Source organism: Ascaphus truei, chromosome 2 (genome assembly GCF_040206685.1).
Source record: "Ascaphus truei isolate aAscTru1 chromosome 2, aAscTru1.hap1, whole genome shotgun sequence".
NCBI lineage: Eukaryota > Metazoa > Chordata > Amphibia > Anura > Ascaphidae > Ascaphus > Ascaphus truei.
Genome location: NC_134484.1, coordinates 292,174,114 through 292,186,890, shown reverse-complemented (window position 1 = coordinate 292,186,890; position 12,777 = coordinate 292,174,114). Strand labels below are relative to the sequence as shown.

The following is a 12,777-nucleotide window of genomic DNA, read 5'->3' as shown; positions in this document are numbered from 1 at the left end:
CGTAATTAATAAAGAATGTCAACTCTCGGTGGACTCGTTTCTTTAGGAGTTTTGGGCAAATTCTGCCCATGGGAGGAGTTCTACCCAGTCGTCTTGTGTGTCAGAGATAAAACATCTGAGATACTGTTCTGGGACTGGTTCGTCCTCTCGGTTTGTCCATTAGTTTGGGGATGATACCCTGAAGAGAAAGGAAGTGCAATATCCAGCCTTTGAGCAAACGCACGGCAAAATTTAGAAATGAATTGCGATCCGCGATCGGACATTATAGAAAATGATAGTCCGGGAATCCGGATGATTGCTTTAACAAAAATATCAGCCAAGGTGGCAGAGTTGGGAAGACTTTTGAGGTATAAAATGTGCCTGCTTAGAAAATCTATCGACAATAACAAGAATACTGTTTATCCCTCTGGAGATAGGCAATTCCACAATAAAGTCCATTGATAAATGACTCCAGGGATGATCCGGTATGTGCAAAGGACGTAGAAGACCGAAAGGTTTGTGCGGGTGGTTTTATTTTGGGCGCAAATGGTGCAAGATGTGTTTAAGCATATTGGGCCACCAAAAAGTACGTCTGATGAGGTCCGAAGTTCTTTTGGTACCAGGGTGACGGAAGACCTAGAAGAATTACCCCACTTCGGAATTGTGGTGCAGCATACAAACAACCCTCTGGCACCTCTAGACCCCCAGGAATACGAGTTTGAGTGGCCAGAATCTTGTCCAGAACGTTGAATGAATTGGCGTAAATAATGTACTTAGAAGGAAGAATAGTTTCAGAAATGTCCTCAGTCTTGTCTTCCATGACAAATTGACGAGATAATGCAACAGCTTTGACATTCTTTGATCTGGGAGTGTAAGATATGATATAATTAAATCTAGAAAAGAAGAGAGACCAACGAACCTGATGGGAACCAAGACGACAAGCACTTTCGATGTAAAGGAGGTTTTTATGATCCGTGAGGATAGAGATGGGGTTCTCGGTACCCTCCAGAAGATGTCTCCACTCCTGAAGTGCAAGTTTAATGGCTAGGAGCTCCCGGTTGCTGACATCATAGTTTTGCTCTGCAGAAGAATTTTTTTTGGAGTAAAACCCTCACGGATATAATTTGTCTTGAGGTGTTTGTCTCTGAGAGAGGATAGCGCCAGCCCCATCAGAAGCATCTACTTCCAGAGTGAAGGGAGGTTTAGGGTCAGGATGGCGTAAGATGGGGCAGAAACTAAAGCTTTCTTGAGTGAGTCGAAGGCTTGGAGTGCCTCAGGAGGCCAGGAAGAAGTATTCTCACCCTTTTTAGTCAGTGCAGTAATAGGAGTGACAGTAGAAGAAAAATTACGAATGATTTTAAAGTAATAGTTGTCAAACCCCAAGAAACACTGGATTGCCTTGAGAGGTAGGTTGTGGCCACTCTAATACCGCCTTGAGTTTGACAGGGTCCATGGAAAAACCAGAGTCCGAAATAATATAGCTGTAAGGATCCGCACTGTGGGTATACCCGCATCCAGCGCCTCCTTACCTTCTTTACAGGCCGTTCAGGCTCCCCGACGGCGTCCCCCGCCACTGGCCACTGTCCCTGCACCTCCAGGCCATGCGCGTCACCCCTACGGGCACGCACGGACCCAGGCCGCCATTAGTTGGCGCCGGCCGCCTGACTCCGCCTCCGCTGACACGGCGCACGCACCTTGCGTGTCTCTGCCCCTACCCTGTCAGCTCCGCCTCCCAGGTTCCTCTTCCCCACCTGACCCTTCCCCTGTCCGTCCCTCTGCTCCTCCCCTTCTGGCTACTCCCAAACCCTCCAGTACGTCTCTTTTAGTCTCCGCCTCCTCTGATGCGGCGTACGTATCTGGCATGCCCCTTCCCCATCAGCTACGCCTCCCAGGTCCTTCTTCCCTTTCTGTTCCTTCCCTTATCTGTCCCTCCACTCCTCCCATTACTCAGACCACTCCCAAAGCCTCTGGTAATTCTCCCCTATCTGGTTCTTACTCAGGCCACTCCTCTGTTCCTCCCCTCACTCCAATTGGTCCAAAACTCTCACACTCTGCTCTCCTATCAGGTCCTTCTTCGGGCCGCTCCTCCGTCACTCCACTTCCCCTGATTGGTCCCAGCCCCCTATTTAATCCCCCTTCACCATTTCCTCTTTGCTCTGCATAGCTTCTGTACCTTGGTGCTGTCTGCTGTTGCCTGGCCTCTCTTGTCTTACAGTGTCTGTTCCTGTCCCTGGAAATTCTGCTCACCTCCCCGTTTTTTGACCTTTTGCTTTGGACTCTATTACGCTGCTCTCTGGAACCCTTTGGACTTCGCTTTGGACTTTCTACGCTGCAGACTTCTACAACCCTTGGACACGGCTCACGGACAATCTACTACGCTGCTCTCTCCACTCCACGACCCAGGCTTACGGACAATCGACTACGCTGCTCTCTCCAATCCACGACCCTTGGTTTACGAACTTTGCCCTTCTTCGCCGGAGCTAAGTACGGTATCATTTATATTCTTGTTACCCAGACCATCTACGCTACTTCCACACTCCGGCCGTGTCCCCGTTTACTGTTAGGTGTGTGGTATTACACCTTTCCACCTCAGTCCCGGGGTCTCGTCTGGCTTGTGGGCAGGCCGAGCGTTACAATAGCCAAGGAAAGATGTAGAAGTTTGAGGAAACATGCACTTCTCTAACTTAGCGTAGAGATGATTCTCATGAAGACGAGACAGGACCAGCTTGGTATGATGGATATGTTCAGAAAGGGATTTTGAAAAAATGAGATTACCAAGATAAACAATGACGAAAATATTGAGAACGTCTTGAAATATTTAGTTCACGAATTCTTGGAAAACAGCTGGAGCATTACATAATCCAAAAGGCATAACTAAATATTCGTAGTGGCCATCGCTTGTATTGAAGGCCATCTTCCATTCATTCCCCTTGACGTATACATATGAGATTGTAAGCTTCGAAGATCAAGTTTAGAAAAAATTGTGGAACCTTGTAAACGATCAAAAAGCTCTGAAATAAGTGGTAAGGGGTATCAATTCTTCAGGGTAATCTTGTTGAATCCTCTGTAATCTATTCAGGGGCGAAGGGAGCCAACCTTCTTTTTAACAAAAAAGGGAGGAAGAATTTCTAATGACCCCCTTCTTTAGGTTCTCTTGAATGTACTCGGACATTGCTTTAGTTTCAGGAACAGATAAAGGGTAAGATCTAGATTTGGAAAGAACAGCTCGGGGCAAGAGATCTATGGGACAATCAAAAGGACGATGAGGAGGAAGAACTTTAGAACGAACTTTGTCAAAACATCAGAAAACTCAGCCTAGACTTCGGGAAGGACAGGTTTGTCTGATTTTAGGCCACAAATGTGTTGTACCAATGGTACATTAGAATTGGTGCATGGGGAATCCCATTGTACAGGGGTTTTGTCAGTCCAATCTAGGTGTGGATTGTGTCGTTGGAGCTAGGGAAGACCCAAAATTACCTCCACGGAAAGTGAATGGGTCACGTCCAGAGATATCTCCTCCTTGTGGCCATCTTTAGTGGAAAGGGCAAGTACACAGGTTTGCAAGGAGATGAAGGCTGGCTCCAACCCAACGGGCACAGATTTTTGCACTAGAGGGACTTGTTCTCTATAGGTCTCTTTGGTAATTAGTTACTGTTTTTGCACTAACAGCACCTTGTTATAGAGCTGGGAGATTTGTATAAATTAGCCCCACCCTAGTTTATTTATTTATTTATTTATTTTTACACACCAATACATTTTACATTGTACTATTCTCTAAGCAGCCACATTATACAGATTTTACGAAGTACAAATAAATGGAATTGGGTGTCAAATGTCTAAAATGAAACCAGAACTGATTTAATATACCCCTATGCGACTGATCGCAGTCAATGGTAGTTTTCATCTGATTGCAGTGTATAATAATAATAATAATAATAACAACAACTTTATTTCATATACTGCTTTTCTCCCAATGGGATTTTTGTGCCTCAGGCAAAGGGAGACTTTGTGACTGACAGCCAAGGAGTTAATGTTTTCCGGTATTTAGATTAACTTTTTTTTAAGCATTTATGTCTGGACATAAGTGGGGGGTAGTAAGTCAGCTCAGCCTGCTGAGTGACTGTAACTGCCCTGAATCAACCTCTCCGCACTCCTCCCTGAGGCTGCCAGATGGGGCTTGTGACATTTTAAGGGCATAGTTAGTATCAGCTGACATCACTGAAGAGCCAAATCTCCTGTATGCTAGTGAGAAAACATTGATTTCACCATTTATAATAAACTATATTTTAACTTTTTAGAAAGACAAACGTACTGGATTTTTGTTCATGTACAAGGCACCTGATGTTTTCTTCTACATAGGTGTGCTGGCATACTGTTATATATATATATATATATATAGGAACAAGGAGGGGAAACTAGAAGTGGCGCCTATTGATGACTAAACTGGCCAAATATATTAAGTATTGGCTATAAATGGCTAGTGAACCATAGAAAATGTGGGAGTATATGTCACAATAAGAATATCAACTAAAAAAATAATAATTAATAAAAAATATAACAATGAAAACATAAAAATATATAAAATAGAAGATACAAAAACCAGTCCCAAAACACTGTCCTCCAGAGTCTTTGCAGCCCGTTTGAGGGGAACACCACTCCATTGAAGATATCTAAAGGAGAAAAAAACAGAAAACAGGTGCACTCATAGTGTAGTAAGGTTAACAATTTTATATGGGACTGGATAAAATATGAACTGTACACTCACAAACGGAGAAAGGTTAAATGCATGTATGAGATAAATTCTCAATCGCCAACAAGTTAAGCAGGAACTCGACTGGAACTCCGGATAGACTTCGAAGACAGGATCCAGACACCACCTTGCTGTTCAAGCGTTTCTCTCACCATAGAGGGCTTCCGGGTTAACCTCGTCACTCACAGTACATTGAGTGCATAGAAAGCTTCCGGGTTAGCCTGGTCACTCACAGCACCTCGAACGCTGCACTGGCAATGAATCCCGATGGTACAGGGATAGTCTCTCCATTCTTGAAAGTGATAACAAGTCCAATGCAATAAAATAAATGAAAATACTCCAAGTATTACGCCCTACGCGTTTCGTCTTAGAGACTTCATCAGGGGTATATAAAAAATGTATGGTTCACACACACTATTTATAGTTAGAGTAGCCAATCACGAAATAGAGCTGATTAAATAATTTTCAACAGGTATGTTGTATGGTCAGATAGAGTTTAACCCATATCAATGCTGGTGGAAAGGTAATAGATTCAGGACATATGTATATAAATGACAACAATGCTTGTTAAAAACAAAAAGCAAAGACTGAGTGACTGTGAGTGACTGTGTGTGACTGTGTGTGACTGTGTGTGTGACTGAGTGCGTGACTGAGTGTGTGACTGAGTGCGTGTGTGTGTGTGACTGAGTGCATGTGTGTGTGTGTGACTGAGTGCGGGACTGACTGAGTGAGAGAGACTGAGTGAGTGAGAGAGACTGAGTGAGTGAGAGAGAGAAAGAGAGACTGACTGAATGAGAGAGAGAGACTGACTGAGTGAGAGAGAGAGAGAGACTGATTGAGAGAGAGAGACAGAGAGAAGGAGAGAGCTGCTATACAGTACTGACCCGCGTGCGCGCCTCTCGCCCCCTTGCTTGCTCCCAATCATTTTATTTCAATAAAGCCTGCTGTATTTATTTTGGTTACAAATGCATTAATTACATCACTTATGCACATATATGACGATTGCAGTACAGTACATGCATTGTAAAGTGGAAAAAAGATAGTGCTTCACTTTAAGTACATTTTCACTTTACATACATGATCCGGTCCCATTTCGTATGTTAAAGCAGGGTATGCCTGTACAAATATATTCGGGGACAATACAAGGAGCTTATATATATATATATATATATATATAGCAAATGGAAATATTACTGTATGCTCATTTGCATGTCTTAGACAGGTCTGCAACCCCGCCTTTCACCATGATCACCCAGCACACAGCACTTCCACTGCAGCAAGGGATTCTGGGAAATTACATGCAAATGAGCACACAGTGCTACCTTTTGCTTCAAAACCATAATCATATATTATATATACATATAGTGTATACGACCATAGATACAGAATATAAGGTGCCATGACAGTTCCGCAGCTTCTAGGAGGATGAACCGCATCCAAAAGAATCTATTTGGAAAAAATAGGCGTGTGCCACAGCATAAATCTGTGTTGACATTTTTAATCAAAAATTGGAGATAAAAATAGCACACTCGCAAGTGTAGCTACAGATGCAGCGGCCATTATTTTAACAAATCACGGCGCCATTTTCGTGTGCGCTGCTGTACTCCATGCGTCATGAACGCGGCCAATCGCCAAAGGCACACGTTTTTATCGCGGTTGCTTTGTTTGAATTTTATGGATTGTGTGCAATTAAATGCAATGAAATGAATGAATTGTAATGTGTACAGTACTGTGCTACTCTGTTAATTTCAGGTGTTTAAACACCTGAACACAAAAATATTTTGAACACAAAAATTCCATTTTATGCACTCGCCTGCACTTGTGTCTTAAAGCGGTACGGTTGGAAGAAATCCCGCGCCATGACATGGGTAATCCGAGGTATACACCGCATGATTTGTTAAAATAATGGCCGCAGCATCTGTAAAACATGTGCATTGAGAGATAATATCTCAGATAGATGGTACTCATTGGGACTTCTTATACTCTATTGTGAAGGACAATCACTCCCAGTCCGGAATATATGATGAAGTAAGTGAATCCTAGCCTTGGAACCATCCAGGAAACAAAGTAGCAACAGATTAATCCAATTTGTATCAGCTACCACTCTGAATTGCAAAAGTGTCTCGATACACTAGCCACTCGTGGAGACATAGTGACATAATACGTCTGAACATCTGGGACCCTATATATAGTTTGTTTTTTCTCTCAGCTGTTTGTCATTTGGAATGAGAGGTTCATTCTAAATCTCCTGTCTATAGATCATTTCAAACTTTGTGTAAAAATTGAATTAATTCCAACAGTAGAATTAAGGAATCTTGAAGTAGAAAAAAGTTGAAAAAATTATTTTGTATATTTTTAAACTAAAAATGTGCTTCTTTTTTGTAGTCTAGTAATTTGCCAAAGGCCATTGCTGCAGCTCATACTTTTCTGCTGGTACACCCGGATGATGAGATGATGAAGAGGAATATGGCATATTACAAGAGTATGCCTGATTCTGAGGAGCATATCAAAGATTTAGAGACAAAGGTATATGAGGTGAGTAGTCTTTGTAATACAAACCATAGGTTTAACCACTGCGTAGTATGAAGTAGATATCCCCACACCTTTTTTATATATCCTCTTGGGTGATCTATTTACACATTCTAATCTGATTGCTGTATGTGCAACTTCCGTTCCACCTTCACTTTCTTAGAAGAAATCGCAAAGAATGACAGGTGCAGTGAAGCAAATGGTAATATGGCATAATATTAAGTGTTAAACTGAATAATTCTTCTGGGAATAAACCTGCACGAAAATAATTTGATGTGATGAAAAAAAAAAGCAATACAGTTGTTTTTGGACTCTTGAAACACGGGATTGATACATTTTCTTTACTTTCAACGTTTGTGCTATCTGAGCCTATTGCATCTACTGTAGGATAAATTAAGTACAAGAAGTCACATAGTAAATGGCAGATACAGAGAGATACTGTAAGTGGTAGAATAGGAGAGAGAAAGTGACCAGAGATGAAAGCGATTGATAAGTGGCTTCAATTGTAGAGAACAAAAAGTTATGATTGCATAAGGAATGAGATCAAGAAACTGAGAAGAGTGCAGAGGAAGAAATCAGGTAAAGCTGTTACATTTCTCTAAAGCTCAACAAGTTTCTGGGAAATTTATTGGAGATTGAGTAGGGAGCTACTCTAAAATGTTATCAATGGTGCTTTTTTTTTCAAAACAAAACATAGTTTTAGTGATTTTGACAAATGTTTTTTCATCGTGATTTGTGCAGGCTTTTCTATGCTTTACTTTTTACTCTCTTTGTGTTTTTGTGCAAACCAGGATTGTTATGGGTAAAATGGCACATATTATAGGAAGGGGCAAACAAAAAAGACAGAAAGGAGTGAGCGAGAATAAAGCACAAAATTAGGAAGAAAATTGGGCACATAAAAGAGAAATGGAGAGATGAGGCACATGCATCAAGTGCCGTTACAAGTTATCACATCCGTTATCTCCCATTCAAGTCAATGGGAGTTAATGCTAGAATGGGTGTGATAACCCTTCCCCCGCACTTGATGCATGAGCCCTTAAGAAGGGGAAGAGAGTAAGAGGGATGCACAGTAGGAGAAACTGTAAAAGAATAGTACACAGATACAAAGAATGGGAATGATTCAATGCAGCCCAAGGATAGAGGCAGAGAAAGAAGAGTGAAAGATAAGTGGTGGAAGGTTTGTAATGGATCGGGGGACTCGCGCTTCCCAGCGTGTCACCGTCACCCTGGGTCCTCCGGCGGCTAGCCGTCCCGCTCCCTTACGTCCCCAATCTCTATCCTCCTCCCTGAGCCGTTCCCCCACGGCACGGTCGGCACGCCCAGGCACACGCGCGCGGTCCCTCACTGTGCGCGCTTGTTCCCGATCACTGGTCTCCTATCGAGGGACTCGTGCCCCTCGGTGTGCTTCCGTCATCCCAGCTCTTTCCCTACCTGGTTCCTCCGCTCCTCCTTCCTCTCTGACTCTCCAGCCGAGCACCTCCTCTGCGATGCTTCCCCAGCTCTGGTGCTCGTGCGGTGCGCGCGCATGGCAGTGTTACAGAGGGCGCGCGCACCCGCTCTAGTTATCAGCCCTCCCCAAGCACTGGCTCCGCCCCCCGTCGGTTGCAGGCTACTACCCTAGATTACCTCCCTGTCTCCTCCCCTGCTCTCACAGACCTATCCCTGCAATTACCCACTCAAACATCTGCTCCTCCCCTCACCTCTATTAGTCCTTCTTCCCATATAACCCCACTCCTTCCTCTCAGTCCTTGCTCTGCATAGCTTTCCTGTAGCTCCTGTGTGTGCAGTGTCTATGCCTAGCTCCCTTGTCTGTTTCAGCTCTGGTTCCTGTCCCTGCCCCTGTTTGGATTCCTTTGGTTTGAACTTGAACTCTGCTTTGGACTTGACTACGCTGCCTTCTCCTGCCCTTGAACCCTGGCTTTCGGACATCACTACGCTGCTCTCTCCAACCCCTGAACTCTGGCTCTTGGACATTACCTTCCGACTTCTGGCGCCCCGGACTCAGCAAGTATAACGTTAACCCTTACTCACCAGGCCCGGCAACGCAACTACCACACTCCGGGCACGCACTCACTGCTGTGGGTGCGTGTTATACCCTTACCCACCTCAGTACTGGGGACTGGCCAGGTCTGCGGGCATACAGGCGTTACATTATGCAGAGCCCAACAAATGCAGACCCCCCTGAGGTGGGCCAAGGTGTCTCCATGGAACATTGGCAATTCTTAAGCGACCAACTCACTAATGTCACAGAGAAACTTTCTAACTTATCTCTCCGGGAATCTCCTGTGACACCACCTACCCCAGCCCCAGTGCCTCTAAGCAATCCAGGGCCATGTATTCCATCCCCCAACCGATATGACGGGGACCCCCTCGCTTGCCGAGGATTCTTGAATCAGTGTGAGGTCCAGTTCGAGATGTCCCCGTCCCACTTCCCTACTGGTCGTTCCAAGGTGGCCTACGTCTATGCCCTACTCACTGGCGACGCCCTCACTTGGGCTTCTCCTCTCTGGGAACACAGACCAGATCTAACCCAAGATTACCCCAAATTCTGGCATGAGTTCCAACAGGTTTTTGACACACAAGCGCGTAGGGAGACTGCTTCTTTTTCCTTGTTTCATCTCTCCCAGGCTCTTAGGTCAACTGCAAGATACGAGGTGGAGTTCCGCACCATCACTGCAGAAACCCAGTGGAATGATGAAGCTCTCGCTGCGGCATACTGGCACGGTTTGTCCGAATCTCTCAAGGATGACCTTGCAGCGTGCGCCCAGCCTTCATCCCTCGAGGAACTCATTGCTCTCAGTATCCGGATGGATCAGCGCACTCAAGAACGATGCCACGAGCGTCACCATTCTCGTTCTCTCTCGTCCTTGCCCATTTCTCTTAGGTCTCCTCCACTGGCCTTCCCTGCGTTGGACGCCCCTGAACCGATGCAAATCGGTAGCCAACAGCTTCGTGCCACTGAGAAAGCACGACGCCGTGAGGAGGGTCTCTGCTATTACTGCTGTTCCCCAGAACACCAACTTCGTCACTGCCGCTTGAAACCGGGAAACGGGAAAGCACAGTAAAGGTAGAGGGACTTCTACTGGATACTATTTCTCCTTGCCCCTCTCTCCCTAAGGAACTACCGAAGACGATTTTACTCCCCATAACTCTTGTGTGTCCTGATCTTCAAATAGAAGTTGAAGCGTTCATCGACTCCGGGTCTGGTGGCAACTTCCTTGATCACGCCTTCACTTGCAACAACCAAATCCCGTTAGTCAAGAAAAAGTCACCCATCGCATGGAGGCTATTGACGGTCGACAGCTTCAACCAGCCTTCATCATTTGGGAGTCCATTCCACTTACCCTGACCACCGCGGATGGTCATACCGAGGTAATGGTCTTTGATGTTTTCCACTCCCCTACTGTCCAGGTTATTCTGGGACTGCCGTGGCTCCAGCTTCACAACCCACGTATTGATCGGACCAATGTTTTGCTGATCCAATGGGCTGATTCCTCAGAGAAGACGGTTTCTCCTTCTGTTGCCGTGCTTGCTGGCCTCGACACCACCTCATCTTCCCACTCTGCTTTGCCGAAGGTATACAGTAGAGGCAACTCTTATTCGAACAAAAACCAGTGGCAATTCCCCAAAAAACCCAGGAAACACCCAGGTACATTCTGAATACATGCCTTAAACTTTCCTTAAACTAGCCCCAGCATTTCTGCATTGATTAATGGCCTATCAGATTAACAGCGGGGGTCCCTGGCAGTCCCATTCAAACTGAATTGGACTGCCAGGGATCCCTGCTGTGTTAATCCTATGGGTCGTTAGTCAATGCAGAAATGCCTTAAACGTGCCTCAAACTAGCCCAGAACATACCCAGCACATACCCAGAATGTAACCCGGCTAGTTTACGGCAAATGTTAGAATAAACGTTGCCTCTACTGTACAATGAATACTTAGATGTCTTCAATAAAACTCAGGCTGAGGTGTTACTCCCTCATCGCTCTTATGACTGTCCCATTGGTTTAATTCCTGGAACAATATTCCCCAAGTCTAAGTCTTATCAATTATCTGTGCCCGAGACGGAAGCGATGACATCATACATCCAGGAGAATCTTAAGAAAGGGTTCACCCGGAATTCTACCTCCCCCGTTGGGGCAGGCTTCTTCTTCGTGAAAAAGAAGGATGGCTCTTTAAGACCCTGTATCAACTTTCGTGGGCAAAAGCAGGTTACGGTAAAAAAACGGTACCCACTTCCTTTGATTTCAGAACTCTTCGACCGTCTACAAGGAGCCTCTATTTTCTCCAAACTCTATTTAAGAGGAGCCTACAATCTTATTCGAATACGAGACGGGGACGAATGGAAAACCGCGTTTAACACGCGTTCGGGTCATTATGAGTACTTAGTGATGCCGTTCGGCTTTTGCAATGCCCCTGCTGTTTCCCAAGAATTCATGAATGATATCTTCCGGGACATTTTGGGAACGTTCGTCATCGTATATTTGGACGACATCCTCATTTTCTCCAAAAGCTTGGAGGAGCACATTTGCCATACCAAGTTGGTTCTCTCTCGGCTTTGTGCTAATCGCCTCTACGTGAAAATGGAGAAATATCTGTTCCATCAATCTTCCACAGCCTTCTTAGGCTATATAATCTCTGACAAAGGCTTTACCATGGACCCTGAGAAATCGAAGTCTGTACTCGACTGGCCGTTGCCGAATTCTCTCAAGGCCGTGCAGCGCTCCTTTGGCTTTGCTAATTACAATCGGAAATTCATCCGTAACTTCTCCACTATTGCTCTACCTATCACTGTTCTGACCAAAAAAGGTGCTGATCCAACTGTTTGGTCCCCTGAAGCCATTGAAGCCTTCGACTTTCTCAAAAGAGCCTTTGTGTCTGCCCCCATCCTTCGGCATCCGGATACTTCTCTTCCTTTTACTCTAGAAGTAGACGCCTCGGATGTGGGAGCCAGCGCAGTGCTTTCACAGAGATCTTCCCCACAGGAAAAACTCTATCCGTGTGGATTCTTTTCCAGAAAATTCTCTTCGGCCGAGAGAAATTATGATGTCGGGAACCGTGAGCTTCTGGCCATCAAATTGGCCCTCAAAGAATGGAGACATCTCCTCGAGGGTACCAAGGAGCCAGTAGCCATCCTCACTGATCACAAAGACTTATTGTACATTGAGGGGGCTCGTCGTTTGGGATCCCGTCAAGCTCGTTGGGCTTTGTTCTTTTCTCGGTTCAATTACACAATTTCTTATATTCCTGGCACCAAGAATATCAAGGCCGACTCTTTATCTCGTCAGTTTTCCACGGAGAACGAATCTAATGAATCCTCTGAGTCGATTCTTCCCGCTAAGTGTATTATTTCCGCCAACAACTTTGATATTTTGGACAAAATCAATAAAGCCCAGGCTCATATTCCTAGGAGATTTAAGGTGCCAGAAGGACGGTTGTACGCTGCCCCGCATTTTCACCACAAAATACTTCTGTGGGGACATTCGTCTAGATCTGCTGGTCATCCAGGCTACAAGTGA

At 45.0% G+C, this 12,777-nt stretch overlaps 1 protein-coding gene across 1 annotated transcript in view; it reads left to right on the top strand.

Annotated features, from left to right (window-relative positions):
• The window catches only part of CRTAP (cartilage associated protein), a 410,521-nt gene that overhangs the window by 82,212 nt on the left and 315,532 nt on the right, over positions 1-12,777 (top strand). Inside the window, exon 2 of the mRNA XM_075586343.1 lies at positions 7,115-7,264. Within this exon, the coding sequence (XP_075442458.1) occupies positions 7,115-7,264 (150 nt within the window). The remainder of the gene's footprint in view (positions 1-7,114; positions 7,265-12,777) is intronic.